At 31.5% G+C, this 23,247-nt stretch overlaps 1 protein-coding gene and 1 pseudogene across 1 annotated transcript; one reads left to right on the top strand and one right to left on the bottom strand.

Annotated features, from left to right (window-relative positions):
* Positions 1-3,586: 3,586 nt before the first annotated feature.
* Positions 3,587-5,282, bottom strand: LOC124828853 (2-oxoglutarate-dependent dioxygenase DAO-like). Its single transcript, XM_088114431.1, has 3 exons — positions 4,888-5,282; positions 4,333-4,648; positions 3,587-4,082 (listed from the first exon to the last, which is right to left on the bottom strand). The coding sequence occupies exons 1-3, from the start codon at positions 5,223-5,225 to the stop codon at positions 3,837-3,839; spliced, it is 900 nt and encodes a 299-aa protein (XP_087970557.1). The 5' UTR covers positions 5,226-5,282; the 3' UTR covers positions 3,587-3,836.
* Positions 5,283-17,165: 11,883 nt separating this feature from the next.
* LOC124827759 (AT-hook motif nuclear-localized protein 20-like) lies at positions 17,166-17,707 on the top strand (annotated as a pseudogene).
* Positions 17,708-23,247: the final 5,540 nt, after the last annotated feature.

The raw sequence follows: 23,247 nt of genomic DNA, 5'->3' as shown, positions 1-23,247 counted from the left end.
TAACATTGTTGAAATTGACACTTTTTCTTCTTCTTAATATTAAATTTTTCATATGTTTTCCAGATATAAAAATTAAATTATTTTAGTGTTTTGTTATTTTAATGTCGATATGACCGATGTTATTTTTAATATTTAAATTTTATAAGTTTGAGGGAGTAAAGTTGATATTATATTTTATAAAATAATTAATATTTACTATTTAGCATAATTTTTAACATGAGTTTAGTTTACGCGTCTTTTATTTCATGTCGACCTAAACATTATAGTTTTAACTTTTTGAAAAGTCAATTTCTTAATCAAACAACAACAAAATCAATATTAAATATAAATTAGTGTGAGTTTTTTTCATTTATATTTATTAGTTTAAAGTGGAAGCTAAATCTCCATTTTATTTATTGCATAAATTTCACATAAAAGATTATGCACTTTTATATCTCTCAATGTATTTATATATTTACGAAATGGAATTTTACTAGTAAAAATATATTTTTTATAATAACCTTTTATATCAATTATAAAACCATCCAATATAATAAATATAGTTGTCCTAAAATTATAAATAATTATACCAGTTCGTGTTATAATTGATACAGAAAGTAAGTGTAATGATATGTTTGTAATAAATAAGAAAACATTTTATACTAGTTCTAGTTGTAATTGGTATAAAAAATCGATGTAATGATATTTTTATAATGAAGAAAAGAAAAACCTTTTATTTATTTATTTTTAATTATAAACATATAGATGACATTTTTAGGATTTTGAAAGCATAGACCATCTCACTTTCCAGTACCATTCTCCACTCTTCATCTTCAGTCACCCTCCACTACCTACAAAGGCAACACCAGGTCTTACCATTGTATGTCTTCTCAAAACCAAAGTTGTTGTAGGTGATTATAAACAGAGTTATCCTCGGTGTGCCATACCATTGTCATCGTGGTTAGGGACATTGTCGCGAGGGGTAACTTCCTTTTAATATTCTATGTTCGAGTTCAAAGAACCTCTAGTCATGGTCACATTATTTTCTCTTGTCGGTGCCGCCTAAATTGGAGACACCGCCATTGACGACACACATCCTCTTTTCTATTCTTTGATTATTTTTTCTCGAGCACTCAAAAGAGAGTTAAGACTCTTATTTTCTCTTAAACACTGGAAAAGGATGAGATAAAGATTTCAATTTTTCTCTCCTTAGTACATTATTCAATACTCAACTAACAATAAAAAAATTATCTTTTATTCGTTTTGTTTTCTGTTGGATATCTCCTTACAAATTATCTCCGGTGTCTATATATTTGCAAATATTTAAAATATATATTTTATAAACTTTTAAAATAAAATTTAAATAAAATTACAAAAAATATAAAATATAATACAAATTAAATTAAATATAAATTAAATATAAATTAAATTTTAGTTAAATTTATTCAATAAAATATAAATTAATTTTAATTTTAATTAAATTTAACTTAATAAAATATAAATTAAATTTTAATTTTAATTTTCTACAAACAATAAATGCTCACAAATATATATAGTATGATATTCACATCTAACTTATTTATAAATAAGTATTAAAATAGATGTTATCCTTGTTATTAATAAATACATGCAAATATCTATCGTCTTTTATCTACAAATAAAAAACAAAAAACCCAATACTTTTACAATTCATGACTCCATATTAATAATAGCATACAGATTCGGTTAGTTAAGATTGCAAGTTATAAATGTAGTAGTTGGTGGCTTTGAAAAGAACTCATGTACTAAATGACTCCGGACAAAACCTTTTATTAATGAAAACGACTATTGCTCAATCGCAAATTTTTTTGTTTCAAAAACATTACTTTTACTAATTTTTTAAAATATTCAAACCAAATATATATTTTTCATATAAAGCACATTTTTTAAGAGAATCATATGTCAACGAATTTACATTATCTTATATAATTTTATTTAAAACTTATATTTTGAATTTTTAATATAAAATTATCTATTAAATTATTATAATTAATTTTATTTAACATTTTTTTATTTTTCAATAGACAACAAGACCAATCTCTTCGACCTTAAAATATTGATGATCTTAAATAAATTTTAATACCTTTTGTTTGGAAAATTTTCTTTCGATTAAAACAACTTTATATCATAAATGTCAATTGATTTATCATCTTCTAATTTTATAATTTCTTTTAATATATTTGATTATGAAAATAATTTCAAACCATTAAAATCCAACAAATTATCATGTTTTAAAGAATTTTCAAGATTTAAACATTTTTTTAAAATATATAATGTAGTGACTTTAAATTTTAAACACAAAATAAAACAAAAAGTATCTTCATAGATTTTAAATTGTTATTTTAAAGTATGATAGTTTCTTTATATACAATGTAGAATTGTTCCATATTTTCATTAATGCACATATCTTTCGATTTTAATTTCTTACTAACTGAGTTAACATCAAATAAAATGTCATACCAAATATTTGTGCCTAAAAAAAGTTCAAAGTTTTATAGCTCATAAGTTGTTAAACAATTAGTTTCACACGTACAATACGACTCTCCTAACGTGTTTGTGACAATCATTTAAGAGTTAATCTATGTATATGGTCTTAGTAAAATTTTCTACCTTTTTGTAGGAGAAGAAAATGAAGTATATATATATATATATATGTTGTAAAACACAAAAAAAAAAATTATATACTTGTTCTAGTTATAATTGGTATAAGAAGTATTTTTTTTAATTGTAAATGATGACATTTTTAGGGTTTTGGAAGCATAGACCATCTCACTTTTTAGTACCATTCTCCAATTTTCATCTTTAGCCACCCTCCATTACCTTCAAAGGCAACATCAAGTCTTGTCAATGTATGCATTCTCTAAGCCAAAATTGTCGTAGGTGATTGGAGATAGAGTTGTCGTAGGTGATTGGAGATAGAGTTATCGTCAGTGTGTCACACTATTGTCATTGTGGGGTTATTAGAGACATCGTTGCAGGGAGTAACTCCTCTTTAATATTCTATGTTTAGGTTCGAAGAACCTCCAATCATGACCACACATTATTTTCTTTCATCCGTGCCGCCTTGGAGACGTCGGCATTAACGACACATGACCTCCTTTCTACTCTTTAGTTATTTTCTCTCAAGCACTCAAAAGGGAGTTGAGACTCGATTCTTTTCTCTTGAATATCGGAAAAGGACGAGATAAGGATTTCAATTTGTTTTCCTTTGTACATTATTATTTTAGTATATAATTTTTTTAACCTCTAAAAATTGGAAAGCATGTGCGCAAACAATAATAAGAAACATCTATAGTTATTAATGGTAGTGACCATGAGAGTTGTGACTAATATAAAAAGTAAAAAGTAACAACTTTTTATATTACTTAAATATATACTTATTGTTGAACCTAATAATACTTTTTTTAATTGAGATGAAAAATCATTTCTAAAGAAAAAATTGACGAAATATGAAGTGTTATTTGAAAATATTTTATAATGAATTTATTTCAATGGATATCAATCATAACATTATTGATAAGAACATTATTTCATGGTATGGCCTACATATTTATATATGTAGACTTTAATAACATTTAACAAGTTCAATAGTAACGACTACAACAAAAACACAATGAAATAAAAGTATAACAAAATCACAATGACATTTTGAGATGTGCAAACTTTTGCGGATATATCCTAAAAATTGCACAACTCATCGAAAGAAAAAGACAAAAACTAAAAGGATTTTCAAAACGCATGGAACATTGGTGTTATTCCCAACTTTACTTTTCATTGTAAAGTCCTGTTGTTTGATGTGTTTGCGTGCACAAAAACCACTAAGCAATACGATATTGATCAAGAACTTCAGCATTTCTCTTTCCTGTGACGATTCTGAACTCCCCTAAATCTTCATACTTAAATGGTCGATAACGTGGACCACCGTTAAGTTCTGCCAACTTTGGATGAGCTTCAACAATACCATCCCTTGCTGCTAACATAAATACACCAAACGAATAACGAGTACATGTTTCCTTGCAGATTACACGATGCCTGGCATTCCAAAATTTTTCATTGCTCCAAACCTGTCAGAAAAACGTATATTTTTATTGGAAAATATCTTTTTAACCACTTTTATTCACAACTTTTTTACAACAACTTGTGATTGGTCCGTTTTAAAAACACAGATCAATAAAATAGTGATATATAGTATATTGTCAAAAAATATTGTTAAAATATTATGTTCCATTTCTATTTTCAAGATTATGCATATAGTACACAAACATTAATGTAATTCAACAGAAACAAAATATAAACTTGTTAATCTATGCTCACATGTCCAACATCTCCAACAATGCAGAGGAAGGACCCTGATTTGGGAGTCACTTTTTTTAATAAGCCAGAATCATCCAACAGCTCAAGACCAGTAACAGTTTCATCGTCTTGAAGTAGAGTGATAAATCCTGTATCTGAGTGCAACATTATTCCCATTTCACCTACATTTTCAGGGCTGAAATTGTATTTTATAGTTCTTAAAAGGAAAGGCCAGTCCTTGAAATCAACATCCACTATACCCAAACACTTGGCCATCTTTTGTGCTATAGTTGATGCCAAGTCATGAATTGCTTTCCCATACGTCTTTACTATTTTCCTGTCATAACAGATCCACATTATTTAAATTCAAATAATGTAAATCTCATCACAGGCAAAAAATATCTGTTACAATGAGGTCAGAGATTTGAAGCTCCAAAGTTTTGCGTTTACATTATACGTAGTAAATGTGAGTTGAAGCTTTTGCAATGGCTGGTATATGGATTACATGGAGAATAACAATCAGTTAATTAGTTTGATAAATGAGGTGAGATAAAGAGAGAGGTTGAAGAAAGGAACCTGTAATGGGGTGGTAAATCCACCTGAGAAAAGAAATCTTCAAGTGCCTGTGGTGATTTATGATAGTCATATATCCCCATAGCCTCATATAGAGGACTTGACGGAAACGGTGGAATATAACCACTATCAGGAATTATCGATTTGTTGCGCATTTTTATCTCTAAAGGAAGATCATGCCAGAATTTCACAGCTGATTTCATCTCTTTCATGAGTGTGTCTGGAATAGGGTGGTTTATCACTCTGAAAATACCACATTTCTCACATGCTTCTCTTAGCTTCTTCCATTCCTCTCCCTCTGAAAGCTTCTGAAAATCCACCACAGGAACATTAGCCTCCATCTCTTGCTCTTTCACTTTCTTCTTCTTCTTGATCTTTGTCTTCGATATCACTCTCAGTTTTTCAGAGCGGAGGAATTAGTTAACTCACTAATATATACTGACGAACGAGCCTTGCCTCGGTAAAAGTATGTTCTTAATGTTAAGGCTTTGTAAATTTCAAGACATATATTGCACCCTAATGTAAATTTAATAATTCACTTAAATTTAAATTTTTAAAAAATAATATGATGATTAGGAATGGTAACAGTTGAGTCGGTAGGAATCATATTCATCTGTTATCTAATATAATATGTAATAGAAAAATTCATTCTTACATGTTATTTGTTAGATATTCATTTAAATTTTTTTAAAACTTATAGACATTTATCAATATTTAAAAAAACATATTTTGTAAATTTTTAAAATATAATCTAAATTAAATTAAAAAATATAAAATATAATATAATATAAATTAAATATAAATATAAATATAAATTTAATTTTAATTAAATTTAACTTAAAAAATATAAATTAATTTTAATTTTAATTTAATTTAATTTAATAAAATATAAACTAAATTTTAATTTTAATTTTTTATAAATAATAAATAATGATAAATACAGATGCTATAATATTGACTTAATTATAAATTAAAATTTAATTTTAATAAAATTTAACTTAAAAATATAAATGAATTTTAATTTTAATTATATTTTATCTAATAAATATAAATTAAATTTTAATTTTAATTTTTTATAAATAACAAAGTGATAGATAAAGATAGTATAATACTCATGTCTAATTTAATTATAAATTAATATTAAAGTATTCATTATTATTCATGAATAATAAATATTCATAAATATTAATTATATATTGAAAAATTTATTTATGAATAATAACAAAAATAAATAAATAATTATATATATATATATATTTGTCTTAGGTTGTAATAATAGATACAGATTCAGCTGTGAGTTAGGATTGCAAGTTATAAGTGTAGTAGACGGTGTCTTTGAAAGAATCGACATAATAAAGTAAGTTAGATATTGTGGCCCTACTTGTATCTGTTGCACAGTGTGCTGATTGGGTTTTTCTTTGTAAATGATTCCGACAAAACCTGTTATGAATGAAAAGTACTATATTGTTCAATAGCGCATTTCTTTTTTTCAAAAACATTATTTTTCTACGTACCAAACTTTTTTTAAGAGAATTACATGCAGCGATAATTACATGCAGCGATTTTACATTATCTTATCCTAATTTTATTTAAAAATTATTTTTTGAATTTTTTTTAATGTAAAATTGTTTATTAAATTCTTATAATTAATTTTATGAAATATTTTTTTTTCAATTTTTATTAAAATGTTGTTGATCCTATATAAATTTTATTATCTTTAGTTTTGAAAAACTTCTTTCAGCTAAAACAACTATATATTGAAGAATAGTTAACATTATTTTAATAAGTTATATATATGTATTAGGAAAAAAGTATATTCTTTTTTTATAAATGCAAATTAATTTATCATTTTCCAATTCTATAATTTCTTTTAAGATATTTAATTCAGAAATAACTCCAAGCCATTAAAATCCAATAAATTATAATGTTTCAAAAAAATTTCAAGGTTTAACATTGTTCTTTCAAAATATACAACCAGTGACTTTAATTTTTTTAATACAAAATAAAACAAAAATTATCTTCGTAGGTTTTAAATTGTTCAAATCTACTTTAAAGCATGATAATTGCTTTATATATAATGTATAATAACTAATCAATTCTAAATCATTCTTGAAGAGATTTTACAATTTTATTCTCAACATTTTTATCAAATTGTTTCTTTTTATGACTAATACGTTTTTCACCAAACTTAGACTCTATGTCCATTTCAAAAGCAATTTCCTTGGTAGAAATGAATGCACTTTTAAATTCATTTTCTCTATACTTTTCAAAAAACGAAAGAAGAAATTTTAATTGTTCCATAGCTTTATTAATGCATATATCTTTTGATTGTAATTTCTTACTTACTGAGTTAATAGCAAATAAAACGTCACACCAAATATTCATGTCTAACAAATGTTAAAAGTTATATAGTTCATAAGTTGTTAAATAATTAGTTCCACTTTTTATTTTAGAATCAACACTAGCTTTAACTAATTCAAATAAAGCATCTTTTATTTGTGAAGTTTGAATCTTACAACTTTCACAGTTAGAATACGACTTCCCCAACGTGTTTGTGACAATGATTTAAGAGTTAATCTATGTATATGGTGTTGCTAAATTTTCTACCTTTTTGTAGAATGGGAAAATAAAGTATATATATGTTGTAAAACATAAAAAAAAAAAGATATATCTTCAAGAGAAGAATTATTCATATCTAAAGCACTAAGTTTAAACTATGACAACCACACAAAGTATAAAATGATCTAGGATTAATATCAAGATTTTTTTTTGCATAACCTGATGTTTTCCTTTCATATTAGATCATCATATCCTTGTCCTCTAAGGTTGTTCATACCAAATCTAGCATTTTTCTAATTAATCTATAATGGCATAAAAAAGACATCCACTTGTATCATTTACATTTTAAAAAATCTAAAAAATACTCATTAACTTTTATTGGAGTTGATAAAATATCCATGCAAAAGACATTTTCTTTATATGACATATCTTGAGTACAATCAAGCATGCTTGAATAATATTTTGCATTCCTATTTTTTTATAATTTTTTATTTTGATTTCACCTGCTAAAAATCTTATTTATTAATTAATGTGAATCTCATTTCCATGTAAGGATTGATTTAGGACTCTTAAAGTTAGGACCTTGTAGAAAATCTAGAAAATAGGTAAGAAGGTTGACATTATTTTGTTTAAGACACAAAACGTCTAAATGCTACATATGTTAAGATAAGATCGTCTAAGCAAATATAGTTTTGAATTTTAATAAAACGTTTAAAGGAAATAGTGTCTAAACACGTGAATTGTCAAGGATAATAAATGCAAACGCTAAACATTATATATCTAAAATGTCTTAAATGCCAAGTTACTCCAATAGATCGAGCTTAAAAGATAGTACACATATAATGCTTAAACGACTAGGATTACCTAACGCTTTATTACATGTACGTTGTAATACTTTTTTGTCTATTGTGTTATGTTCTCTTTTTCTATGTAGATCATATTATTACTCTACCTTTATTCAAAAGCTACATCACAATCAAAAGAACATTTAGATACATGAAGATATTCTAAGAATGTTTCTTTTTTTTTTCCTCCTCTCTCTTTCGTACACAGCAAAATTGCTTATATAAGACGTGACATAGCTTCTGACCTATTACAAAAGCTCTGAGTAATAGATCTTTTTCAAAATAGCCTACATAAAGAGCACTACATGACGAGAATAAATAAGAAGAATTATGTGTGCATACTCTATTGCTGTTAGTCTCTCTAAAAGTTTACATCATCTAACGATTGTTCTTTGAAAAAGAAAAAATTCTTCACATTGTATTGATTTCAAATCCTTTTTACGAAAGTTACATATTTTGTTCTTGTAATCTATAAAACCTTTATTATTTTCTTTTAGAATTGAAATAAATACTTGTAAGTTTAAGTCACTAGAGTTAAATTGTCTAGTCAGTTAGACTAGTTCATACCATGAGTAGTTATACTAGTTCTAACTAGTTAGGTTAGTTGTATACCAGGAGTGATTAAACTTATTGTAATCTTTTGTGATTAATGGAACCCTTTAAGAGTGTATAAAGGAGAACTGGACGTACCTCAATTTGGAGCAAATCAATATTAAAATAAGTGTGTCTCATTGCTTTTGCTTTCAAAGGTTTTCCTTAAATGTTGTTTTAAACACTCATGTGTTTAATAACTATTTGAGACTGATATAGGCTCTTCCTTAAGCTAGGTTGCGCCAAAGCATGAAGATGAGACCATGAAGGTGAGGTTAGTGCGCAAGCAAGGGGTGGATGGAGAGGATATTCTTGGTTTATGAGTGTTTATGGTGGGATGGAAGTTTTTGGTGTTTCTTTTGAGAGGTTGAGCCAAATGTAGAGAAGGGTGACTACAGAAGATCACTTAGGATGTTCTAGCCTTGACTTGAGACAAGATATGGTTGCATAAATAGTTTGGCGGCATGATATTATAATTCTAAAAGTGGGTTTACAAGGGGGTGGGGGGGGGGGGGGACACCTTTATTTATAGATGAAGGTGTCTCCAAAGTAAACCAAAACCCTAAAATGCTACCTTGCATCAAACCCTAAAAATCCTATCTTAGTGAAGCAGAGTTTCACATGTGACACTCTAACTTTTAGAAAAACTTTCCACTCCTAGAGTGGCATGTGGAAAACCACTTTAGTAAATATTCCCCACTAGGAAAATGACACATGATCAATACCTTTGTAAGAAAACGCTTCACTAAGAGCTTTGATGTCTCATGTGGGACACCCTCCACTAAGCTAGGGTTATAAAACTAATCACCCAAGATTAGCTTAAGCTAAACGCAAATATTACCCTACAACTTAAGTAAGATTGTTAAAAACCCCTACACTACTTGACCCTTAATACGAGGCTTAAAAAGAAATCCTACTTTACTTGACCTTTAATACAAGGTTTAAGAAATGCTTCATGATGACCTAAGTGAATAAGAGTTTATCTTTACCTTGCACAAATGATTCTAACTCTTCTTGAATTTGCTTGGTCATGTTTCTTGTGATTGGACCCTTGGCTGAGGTTTTCCATAATACACCGTCGAACCCCTGTAAAAGAGATTAAACACTATTTTACAAAGGAAGATTTAAAACTTTATTCAAACCCCGTCCCCCCTTTCTAGAGTTTTCATGTGTTATAGTTGGTATCAGAGCTAACCTCAAGGGTTAGTTCTTGACAAAACGTGAAGACAAGATCCTATCAACAATGGAAAACGAAGGCTACGTTGTTAACCACCCTCCTTTGTTTAAGGGGGAAAAGTTTGACTATTCGAAGCAGAGAATGATAGAATTCTTTGAATTCCATCATATAAACAAGTGGGACTTAGTCGAAAATGGAAACTATATATGTCTTAACAGTAAAATGAACAAAAGCAAATGTATCTTCTCAACTCCAAAGATTGTAATTCGTTGATGTGCGCTTTGTCTGAAGAGGAATACAAGAATATTCACGTCTACAAGGGCGTTAAAGAGATGTGGGACACCCATACATAAAAAGGATACAAAGAAATTAAAAGGAACAAGCTTCGTTTGTTGATCAAACAATATGAGTTGTTCTCCATCCTAGACATTGAGAATATTCAAGCTTTGTTAAGTAGATTCTAGACCATTCTTAACGAGCTAAAATATCTAGGTAAGTCCCATAATAATTTTGATAATATTGATAAAATTTTGAATAACCTTTCAAGGCGATGGAGACTATAAGTAACAATGCTTTGACTTTGCTACAAGGAAACGAGTATGGAAACAAACGTCTATAACATAAGTGCTTATATGTTTTATGTTTTTAATTAGTAATTATAATTTTACTTTTTAAATTATAAGAAATTTAATTTCTTCATGTGTTATTTTTATCAATGTCTTAATTAATTTCATCAATTGGATGACAATGTTAATGCATAAAAAATAGAATCGTATTAATAAACAAAATGAAATTCAAAATATAGTAAATAAAATTTGATGAAACTATAAAAATGTATTGTAATGTATAAGTTTAATTAGTTATATAGTAAAAACGTAAAATGAATAAAAAAGAACATATATTTTTTTTATCAATTTATTCAATATAATCGTATTTCCAATTGAAGTCAATTATTAAAGTATTATACTATTTAAAATTTATCAAGAAAAACATTTAAAATATGAATTTGTGCTTAACCAAGATGACTTCACTAGATGAATTAATACACATCTAATCTTTATATTTTTATTTGTAGTTCTAGATTTACTATTTACATTTTTTATTGTCTAATCTCTTTAATTTTACACCGTCTACTCTTTACATTTTTTTACATGATATTTATCTTTTATAGTTTTATGTGGTCTACTCTTCATTTTGTTTTTATCATCTAAGCTTTATATTTTTATAAAATTTACACAACAATTCATATAGTGTTCACCCTTTATGTTATCATTAGAGAGTCTATCATTTACATTTATATCTATTATCTATTTAATTTAAAATTGAATTTAAATTCTTAATTTTAGTTAACTTAATCAAAATATTATATTTAAAATAATTATGCAGAATATATTTTATGATATATATATATATATATAAATACGTGCAGTAAGGGAACCGACAACAATTACTTTTGCCAAGTAAAGGGAACCGACAACAATTATTTTTGTCTATAGGCAGCGGTTTCGCAACCTAGGCATATACAAGTGAGGCAAAAAGGGGTAGGCTTTTTTCTCAGTTATGAACCGAGACAAAAAGGGGTAGGATTTTTCCTCGGTTCTTAGGTAACTGAGGCAGTAGCGTGTTTTATTTTTATTTTTTTTTATTTTAGGCCTCGGTTCGTATTAATCTGAACGGTTCGCACCCTCGCCAAGCCGTAGTCGCGTTGTCGTCGTTCTTTCGCTGCCATCGCATTGCCCTTGTCGCACCCTCGCTACACCCTAGCCACGTCATCACCGTTCTTTCACTGCCATCATAATGCCTTTGTCGCGCCCTCGTCTCACCCTAGTCGCGTCGTCACCGTTCTTTCGCTGCCATCGTAGTGCCATCGATGATCCTCCCATGTTGGTTGTCTGCGAGAAAGGAAGAAGAAAGAAACTTGAAGCTTCTGGGTTCGCGGGTTCGTTTGAGATAAATGACAGAGAAAAGACATTGGGAATAGAACCTCTAAATAGGGTTTTTTGAGAGAAACCAACAATAGGGAAAAAATTGGTGTTTCCCCTCTCTACAATACCAACCTAGAACCAATGAGAAAGAGGGAAGAAGATAGGTGTCCCCTTGCAACCCTCTCGCGTGAGACAAAGAAAGGGGGAAGAACATAACCTCTGTTTGCTTCTTGCAGTCACTGCAGAACGCGTCTGACATCTTCTTCCTTCTCTCAAGGTTCCAATACAATGCATGGGACTCTATTTGCACGTGAAAAGATGAGCTAGGTTGGAAGATGAGCGTGAGAAGAAGGCACATGGGAGATGGGAGAGGAAGACGCTCTTGAGCGAGAAGAAGGGAGGGGAAGAAGAAGAATGAGGAGGCGCGTGCTAGGGGAAGAAGAAAACTGTGTAAACTCTTTTCAAGTTTCAGTAATTTGAACTAGTGAAAGAGCTACTACCTCGGTTCCAATAATAATTGAAGCAGTAAGAACACTACTAACTCGGTTTATCTGATAACTGATAAGTATGAAAAGTACATGTTTTCAGACTTATTAATTAGCTTAAAATTTGTAGTTATTCATGAAATAATGTGTTTCCTCATAGAAAAAGTTGTAATAGGAAGTAGGAAAGTGTGTAGTAAATTGTAAAGGAATTTATACATCAAAGTGGAGTGCTATTAGATGTTTTTCGCTAAGCCAGCTTTAAATCGCTCAGCTAAAAAGATGATTATTCGCTCAGCGCACCAAAACAATTCGTTGAGCGAATTATGGACAGTTAAAGGATATGCAATTGATTATTCGCTTAGCGCATGATAGCTGTGCACTGAGCGAATTAATTAAATCATAATTGGCTTTTAAGTTCGAGACAAACAGAAATTGAGGAGGAGAGAGAAGTTATGGAAAAAGGAAAGAAACAAAAACATCTCAGGAACTTCAGGAGACTACTTCAAGGCATCAAGACACTATTTTTGCAAGGGATTGCTTCAAATGTGTATGTTCTAGATGACTAGGAGTAGTTAAATTTCTCTTTCGTTGGAGTTGGATGTAATGAGCTCACTGTGATGTAATTTTCCTGTTCAATATATCGTTGTTCGTACATATGCTCTTTCTTGAATTTATTATCATTGTATGGAAATATAATTTTATTTGATTGTCTCTGATTACTAAAAAGTAACTTTGAACATGAACAAAGATAGAGCACCTAAGTGATTTGAGATCTAGGAATAAGCTCAATAACTTGGTCATTCTTAGCACCAGACTTAATGCAAATTGTATGTTAAATTGACTAAGGGATTAACAATTTGATATATTAATTTAGAACTAGTTGCTAAGGGATTAGGACTAGTGATGAATCATTATTTTCTTCACTTCACTTAGTTTATTGTACTAGAATTAATCGGGGAATTGTGTTTAAATGTTCGATATTATTCCGTTTTCGTTAATTGTGCGTAATTTGATCAGAAATTCTTATTTTAATTAATTTGAATTATCTGAACTTATTATTTTCATTAATGATTGTAGGAATATTTTGGATTACATTTCAGGACATTTAGAAAGAGCATTCGGTGCTATTTAAATGGGAGAAGCTAATTCCACTTATTTATTTCAGTGTGTTGAAGTGGAATATTGGCACAACTTGGAGCTCATTTCACGAAGAAGCATGATGATTTGGAACCACATACAACACCACACGGCTATTGCAATTTGATTTCTTAAGAATAGAAAGCATTCACTGTCATGGTCATGTTCCAATTATAATTTGTAATAGCTATTGGAAAATTAATTTTGCCAAGGGAGCCACTAAGTTGAGAAGCTCACGGCCATTCACAAGCCAATACATTGGAATTCCATGATGCACACACGGAAGTACTTGCTGCAAGTGCTCACGGTTTTTCTGAAAATATTTTGAAAGATAATAGCAATTCACGTGGCAAACATCAAAGATATAATGGACTAGTGGAATGAAGGAGAATGGGGCTACCACTTTGAAAAATCACGTCAGCACCAAAGATGCTAAGCTTTTGGTTCTTCATCAAAAACACATGGCCCCCTTTTATGCTTTTGACAAAAGTTGATTGAATAAACATTTGTAAAGGATAAATACATGAAGAAAACACACGGCCCCATGGATATTTTATTTTGGCAAAACATTGAAAGAATACATTCAGAAATTAAGCACTTGCAAGGGGCCACCACTTGTTAATTCATTTTGAAGTGTTAGCAGCGAAGCTTGATTGAATAAGGGGACCACCTCATGGTTCTCTATTATTCTTTTGCTGCAGCTTATGTGATTAGGTACCGAGAAGAGAGAAAAGCTCACGGGCACGTTGGCTTGAAAAGAGATGTGCAGATTTGTTGATGCGCTCTCACGGCCTTAGCAGCAGAGGAGGTGCTCACGGTGCAACATGTTGGGGGGAAATTGGACACACACATAGAACTCCACACATGATAAGATATTGTCCGCTTTGGGTCAAGCCCTCACGGGTTTGCTTTTGGTACCACTCCAAAAGGCCTCTTATCATTGGAGAAATCTATGTGTATATAAACCCTTGACCAGTCCTTATTTCACTCAATGTGGGACTTTGTTTGCACTCCAACACAACAGCCACACGCAAGAAGTTCAACGTCCAAGCAGCCACCACGTTGCAGCTTTCATTCTTCAATTCACGAGTTTGTGTGCACGGTGATGGATGGGAGCAGTCACGGCTGGAGCACCAGTCCAGCATCCTCCACCATTCCAGCAACTTGGTTGCAATCCAGCAGCTGTTGCAGTAAAGGAGATGCTCCACAATCTTAGTCTAGTTGAAGAAGAAGAAGCCGTGAGAGCAAGGAGCTGGAATGTGGAAGCAGGGAGGAGAGCATGGAGGTTTGGAATCCAGCAGTGGTATTCTCGGTTGAGATGAAGAAGGAGAAGGGAGCCCACGGCTGCAAAACCATTTCCATGAAAGAGAGGAAGAAATTGTTCACGGGAACAATTTGAAGAAGATGTCTCGGCCAGCAGCTTGGAGGAGCAAAAGCCATGATGTGCTGGAATGGTGTGCAAGAGGACAAGATTGAGGGACCTCACCCTATTTTCTCACGGGAAGGATTCTGAACAAATTGGGAAATGCTCACGGGAGGAGACTATTGGTGAGAGAATTGCTTATAAAATGGAGCAGCAGAGAAGAAAGATGTAATTAGCTTAGGAGTAGATTTTAGTATAGTTTAGGATAGCATCACGCTCTCTGTGTTTTTATTTTCCAGTAGAATTTTATTTTTGAACGTTTGTTACATTAATTTGATCATTTTCATTTTCATATGTTCAAACATTTTAATTTCAAGTATTGAATCTTTTGATAAATTTCATTTTCAGTCAAGTGATTTTATTTTATTGTCTATTTAATTTACCATCTGCTGTTACGTTTTATGCATGTTTACAGTTCCAGCATTTTAATTTCAAACACTGCGAAATTTTCCATTTTCCGTTTTTACCATCTTTTACCGTTTATTTTTATTGTCTTTAAAATTTATTTCAGTGTTTTTAATTTCAGTTGTGTTTAAATTCCAGTCAGTTTTAATTTTATTTTTCCGCATCAAAAATCACAAAACACCCCCCTTCGTGTTAAGTCTGAGACTAAACCACAAAATTGGTCCTTGAGAGACGACCTAGGAGTCACTTCCTAGTCCTGTACTGCATTAATTTTGTTGTATCAAATTTGTATGACCGCGACAGTTTTATCAACTAGTATGCCTTGATGTGAATGTTTGAATGAAATAATGAAATATTGAACAGAGTTTTATATTCATATGAGTCATGAAACTCAATTCCAATGAAGTTTCTTTTAAATATAAATTCCTTGCACACCAACTGTTTGATAAAATACCAAAAAGAGTTGTTTATATTGTTATATGCATTTTTGATGTCTAATTGAGTTATAAAAGGAAGAATTTTCATATGTTGCACAAGTCCCTTGGGAGAACGATGCTCTGAACTTACTCTTTATACTTGGAACGATTTGGTATACTTGTCAAAAAGTTAACAATAACAGATGCCTAAAGAGCTAGAAAAAGGGATGGGAGCGTTCGGTTTCAGAGAATGAACGTTCGGTTCTACAAGTAACTGAGTCAGTAATGCCTTTAGGCCGCGGTTTGGAGAAGACCGAAGTCTAGGGGTCGACAAAAGGGATTGGAACATTCGGTTTTAGAGAATGAACGTTCGGTTTTATGCTTCGGTCTTGTAGATAACTGAGGCAGTAGAATGCATAGGCTTTAGTTCTATAAGTAACCGAGCCAATAAGACCTTTAGGCCGCGGTTCAGAGAAGACCAAAACTGTACAGGTTGACAAAAGGGATTGAAATGTTCGATTCCAGAGAATGAATGTTCAATTTTATGCTTTAGTTTCTTATATAACCGAGACAGTAGAGTGCATAGACTTCAGTTCCTAGTGAACCGAGACGTATAAGTTCGCCTTAATTACAAAAAATATCACCGCGTTTTAATATATTTCAGTTTTGTAAAAAGCGATGCATATTCACTAGTAAAAAAAGGACTTTTGAAGGCGCCATATATGCTTCGGTTACGAAAAACTGAAGCATAAAACCCTATATACCTCGGTCACTAGTTCACCCGAAGCAGAATGGTTGTACTATCTCGGTTGATAGAAAACTCGAAACATATATCATTGCAAATCAGGCCGTCCTGTCTCACAACTTTTCAAACAGCCTTACTGCCTCGGTTTTTTAGGCACCCGAGACCTATGCACCTGTGAATGCCTGCTCTTCGCCTGCTTTTTTCGCCTGCTTTTTTGCCTGCTTTTTGCCTGAACCACTGACAAGTCAGCTACGACATCAGTTCTTCAAGAACCGAGGTGTTTAAGGGGGACTTTATACTTCGGCCATTGCTTTTAACCGGTGCAATATTGTGATATTACCTCGGGCTTTGGTAACCGAGGTAGTAGCTTCATTCACCTCGACTTAATCTGCACGCCCAACACAGCTTCTTCTCCCTAAATTTTTTTTTCTCTTTGTTGAGTCAACCAAATCTGGGATATCACTCTTCCTGTTTACTCGCCTCTCTCCGATGAGGAAACCGGATCTGGGATTTTCCATGAACGAGAGTGCGGTGACTGAAAGCCCAAACCAAGAGTGCGGATCTGGGATTTTCCATGAACGAGACTGCAGATCTGGGATTTTCCATGAACGAGAGTGCGGATCTGGGATTTGTCACCCGAGACAGCCCCAACGCGATGCGAAGCCACGCCATGGAGATTGCCAGCGGCGCGGACATCACCGACTGTGTGGTCCAGTTCGCGCGGAGGCGTTTGCGCGGCGTCCTCTCCCTCACCGGCTCCTGGCTCGTTTGCGCGGCGTCCTCTCCCTCACCGGTTCGTTTCTCCCCAGACCATCCCCTCCTGGTGCCACCGGTCTCACCATCTATCTTGCGGGAGGCCAGGGACAGATCGTTGGCGGCGGGGTGGTGGGCTCACTGGTGACGGCTGGTCCAGTTTTGATCAGGAGCAGGGTGGTGTCGACGGGTCTCTGCCGGGGATGGGAGGCGGTCCTGGCGAAGCTTCGTCGTCAATTTCGGTGTATAATAATAATGTTCCTCCGAATCTGGATCTTCCAAACGAGCAACAGGTGAACCATGAAGCTTGTTCTTCTCCTTTGGGTCATGCTCCTCATGCCAGATCTCCTTTCCAAAGATGAACATCGATTTTCTCAAATTCAAGCGAACACTGTATTTTTATTTAAATATAATAATAATATTATTATTAATATTAAAAAAAAAGACCTTACTGTCTCGGATATGATCGCAACCGAAGCAGTAGAGGTGACATACTGGATCGGTTGGCTTGACCCGAGGCGAAATCATTCAACTTTGGGCCTCGGTCTACAATCGAGGCATAAAACTCTGGACTTTTTGTCTCGCCTGTATATGCCTCGGTCTAGGAACCGCTGTCGAATGACGAAAATAACCGGTGCCGTATGCCCTGAGTGTACTAGTGATTAATCGCATTAAAATGAATGGCTAGTACTTGAAATCAACAACTGTATCCAAATACTTCGCCATCTTTTGTGATATAGTTTATGCCACGTCTTGAATTGCTTGGCCTTATTTATCTTTTGTGATAAAGTTTATGCCACTTGACCATATTTGTTTTTTGTAATAAAGTTTATGTCACGTCGTGAATTGTTTGTCCATATTTGGCTCTAATGTAAAGATTAGTCTTTCTTTTCTCTTTCACTTTTTATTCTTCTTTTTTTTATTGGCCATATTTACGTGTGATGTAAAGATTACTCTTCCTCTCTTTCTCTCTCACCTTTTTATTCTTCTTCTTTTTTATTTTTATTTTTATTTTTCTTCTCTTTTATTCTTTGACTTAGATATGATTCTCACATTTTTTCACAACGGTTAAGAAAGTTTCTTTTACCAGTTTTCAAACTTTTATAGAAACAGAAAGTATTAGACCTTTTATACATTATAGAATTTGGTATAAAAAATTTACATTTTATTCGGGTTTTAAAACAAATATAGAAAATTCGTTTAGGGAGGGTTAAATCTATATAATGATATAGATTTTTTAAACTTGGAATATTAACCTGTATAAAAAAATTGTACTTTTTATGCTGAATTAAAACTTTAAGTTATATAAAAAAAAACGTAACCTTTTACATTAGTTAGTATTACAATTCGTATAAAAAGTTACTTTCTATACCGATTATAACATTAACTGTCATAAAAAATTGATTATTTTTTCAATACCAAATTTGTATATTTTACCATCCACATACTAACATGCATGAAATTCAATCCCAAAATAGTCCCAGAATACTATCCATATATATATATATATATATATATATATAATATTTACCTAACCTCTTTTATAAACACTTAAAAGAAATATAATAACAATGCCTTAAGATGTTAGTTATAAAATGTTTTCGTTACCAAACTTCACGAGTTAACGTTTACAGATATGATTTTTTGCATGTGTCTCATGATATAATATTCACACTCAAAACTCCTCGATTGGCGCAGACACTACAAGTTAAATTCGTAAAGTATAATAAACTATATAACTTAATTTCAATAGTTTAAAAAATTAATTACTTATAATTGGTGCAATGAACTGTAACTTCTTTCTAGAGGTGATATGTGTTCACTGTAACCTCGAATAAGTCTCAACCACATTCTAAAAGTTAAATTTACATTGAATTCAGTACCTAGTATAAAACTTATTAATATTAAATTATGTGTACATAACAAATAAATTATTAAAAAAACTTACACTATTAGTGTACTTTTAATTGTAAAAGTGTGAGGTTTCTTGTGTTATGAACACAAGAGAATTATCAGAGACTATTAAGGATTAGTAATTGTCAATGACCCTTGTAGATTCAAACAACAATAGTGTGAAATAAGATTTATATAAATAGAATTTTATTAATACAAAAAAAATATACTTACTATTGCAAATGAGAAGCAACATATACTTGTTTTTTCCCTTTTTAAAGGCCTCTACGAGGTACTTTTGGACCTCTTTCCCCTTTATTCTCAACTCCTTGAATGACAACAGGGTCAAAAAAAACTATAAATGTGATTATTGTTCCTCTCAATTCTTAATCGATGTAAATACCTTAAACATGAAAACTAAATAATGTTATAATAACGTATTCATAAAAGTCAAAATTTACTTACAACAACCAAAGTTGTAATACTGATATGCATAACATATCAGTGCTAAAGAAAACATAAAAAACATCCCTCTAACATATAGAGAAAGAGAAAGACGTTATCCTATTTGTGGTTTCAAGAGGCATTTGTAACTTTATAGGAGAAAGGAAGATATTCACTACCAACACACAAAGTTGTTCTAGAATTGTTTGTTGTGGCAGTTGTGGCGACTATGGCAGTTGTGATAGTAATTCATTCACATCTTCCTCCCCATGTGCTTCAACTTGGTATATATATATATATAAACTTATATAAGATTAATATACAATTACCAATAAAAATAAAAAAATGTGTAATTAAATCAATTACCTCATTTATAATTGGTTTTGATAATCTAATTGGCCAAAGGATAAAATTTCTAGTGGGCACATGGACTCGAGTAGTAGCATCTCGAATGTCTACAACCACCACCTTGTTCATATTAGCTGTAATGATTTTATGGTGTATGCTTGACCCCAATGTATATATTTTACCTAACTTAACCAAATAATATTTGTAAGATAATGAATGTCTTGCTTTTACTGAACAAGGCCACATAACTATCGAATTTTTTGTTGTTTCCTCCTAAGGGTTTACAGGTCTGTGTATCAAAATGGATGAGCAACCTATGATCAACGTTTTAGGTAGTTGTCAACTCTCTCAATCTAGTCCCATACTTACCCTTTTCTTGGGTAGGCTTATGAATCTCATCCCCACGTTGTAAAGGTGAGAGGTCACTAGATGGTACGTCAACAGACCTTTTCCTACACAAATAATTAAGTGTTAGTAAAAATTAATAGTTAAAATAACAAAGCAAAATTAAAATACATCTAAAATTTCAATTTATACATTGTCAAGTTGTAATGTTCACCCACAACCCTTTTTGGTGATCATCACGCATGACATGGGCGTCATCTACTTCATTGTTGACATTCAAGGTTGGAATATTTGATGAGAAAGATGAGGTTTCACTAATATCAAGAATGACTTCATCATTGTCATGAGTACAATGCATTGTTTTGCCTTAAGTACCATTGACCATTTGTTGTCTACAAGACCAGTGACATAAAACACTTGTATTACCTCAGACACCATGACGAATGACTCTTCAATATAGTCTTCCTTTTCTAGGTCATCTAATGTAGAACCTAGATCATCGATCCTCACATCAATATTACCATCAACCACTTACATTTAAAAATAGGTTCTCTGAAACTTGTGTAATCTATCACCAAATATCTTCCATTACTTGATGCAATAAAAGGAATTTTATCCTTTGAATTCAAGAAATGCATTGGCTCAACCATAACCATTAGTCTAATAAGTAGAATTTGTTTGAAATTTTCCTTTACTATTTGCTTTACATGAATTTTATTTTTATTTCCAGTTTTGAATAGGATTCTAGATTGGTCATGAGAACATTTGAGCAACTGTGGGATTTGCAATATATTGTTTCTGAAACAGAGATCACAAGACCCCAAAGTGGGCTTAACATTTTTAAACGGTCTTTTTTAGTTACAATTGGGATTCACTTGGTCAGATTTTTGGATTATCCAATCTTGGGTTCCTTTCGTTTGATGTTTTGTTCCAATTGTTAGATGAATAAAAGTAGTCCTTAGATTACTTAGTTGATAGTTATTGGTTGATTCTCGTTTGCATAATTCAGTTTTGTTTTAGTTCTAAATTCTGATTTCATTTCTTTTAAATTCAATTTCATTATTTTCCCCCATTGTTTTAGGTAGAATTGCAAGGTAGCAATACATATTCTTAGCTTAATAGGTACTAAGTCCATGGATTGATACCTAAGTTTTTCCTTATCCTACATTAGGGGAGAATTATGGTTTGTTGGCCTTGAGTGCGACTAGAGGTTCATTTTTTCAACTAATAATAGGGTCACTGCATGAAACGATATTTTAGTAAACACATCTATATGCTACATGATATTTTTGCTAAATGCGCTCTTACTATACCTTACTAAACAATGCAATAATACGCTACATGATGTTTTTTTGTAAAATTGTAAACGTGCTAAAACTATAAACAATTCTTCAAAAAAAATGTGTTGAACAATACTTTCCTAAACATGTTCTTGTTCTAAACAAAAATCCCTAAATGAGGAGCTATTAGTAAACGCCTTTAAAAGGTTAAACAATACCTTATAGTAAAAGATGTTTTTATCCAACGATGAAATCTTTATGAATCAATATTTCGTATCTTTTCAAAAGTCCTTAAACGATCTACATCTATAGAAAAATTGACAAACAACAAGTTGTTTTGAACACACAATACAAAGCATTAAATGCACAATGTTTCAAAGAAGACATTAATGGAATGTTCTCTCCATCAAAAGTCGTGCTAAAGATTTCGCACAACCTACTTTGATTAAAGTATTGCAAAAAAATATGTGTACTCTAGGACATTGATTTCAACCTATGGTTGCTACCTACAAAAGGGCTACGAAGATCTGAAGATTGAAGATAAGCATTGCCTAATGAATCTTTTCCCATGAAGCCTATAAATAAGAGATCCCTTGGAAAGAAGATCAAGAAGCATAAGCACACGCATAAAAAAAGTCAAACTAATACTCGTGCAAGAACAACAGCTTTTAAAATACAATTCCAAGCTTTATAAAGTCATAAGCTTACATATGTAAGAATAGAGAAAATCTTACAAGGTCTATTAGATTAAGTTGTATTGTAAACACATCCTCTTTGTTAGAGTTATCATCTAAAACTTGTAAAGAATTTGATTGATTGTACATTCTAAAGGGAATTCAAACACTTGGTTGTTGACTTAGTTGAGTTAAATGTTGACAAGATAGTTGTCTAGGGGAAACCAAGAATGGGTAAACCCAGTTCTAGTTAGTGTAACAATTGTTACCATGATTGACTACGAAAATCAGGAGTGGTTTAAAATATTCAACTAGTCAGCGTAACAGGTATTACCAGGATTGACTAGGGTTGCCAAGATTGGTTTAAAATACTCAACTAGTCAGTGTAACAGGTGTTACCAGGATTGACTAGGGTTTTCACGAGCGGTGTCTAATACTCAGTTTTAATCAGCGTAATAGGTTTTACTAGGATTTACTAGTGTAACCAAAAGTAGTGCTAATACTTAGTTATAATCTTGTTGAGATTATAGTGGAACCCTCTAAGAGGTCTTAGAGGAGAATTGGATGTAGCTCAGTTGAACAAACATGTATAAAATAATTGTGTTTATTGTTTTATCTTTACAAAACATAATTTTTAAACACTATAGTTGCCTACGAAATTAACCATTAATAAATGCTCTTGTCATCATACACTATTTTCCTTAAGAGTTGTCTTTCTTAAACGTTGTAGTAGTTTTGCTAAACGCTTTAAAAACACTCAATCTCTCAACATTGTGGTTTAAATAGTGTCTTATAAATCAAGCGTCTAATAACCTGTGTAAACTGTCTAACCATCACCAAGGTTGTTAAACGTCCATCTATGAAAAAGTTTTTCCATAACATTATTCAATGCTTCTTCTAGTTTTTTCCTATAATTTC

The sequence above is a fragment of the Vigna umbellata genome, chromosome 4 (assembly GCF_029865625.1).
Source record: "Vigna umbellata cultivar VRB3 chromosome 4, Vumbellata_1.0, whole genome shotgun sequence".
Taxonomy (NCBI): Eukaryota; Viridiplantae; Streptophyta; class Magnoliopsida; order Fabales; family Fabaceae; genus Vigna; species Vigna umbellata.
Note: the sequence above shows the minus strand (reverse complement) of the source record. Positions and strands in the feature narration are given on the sequence as shown.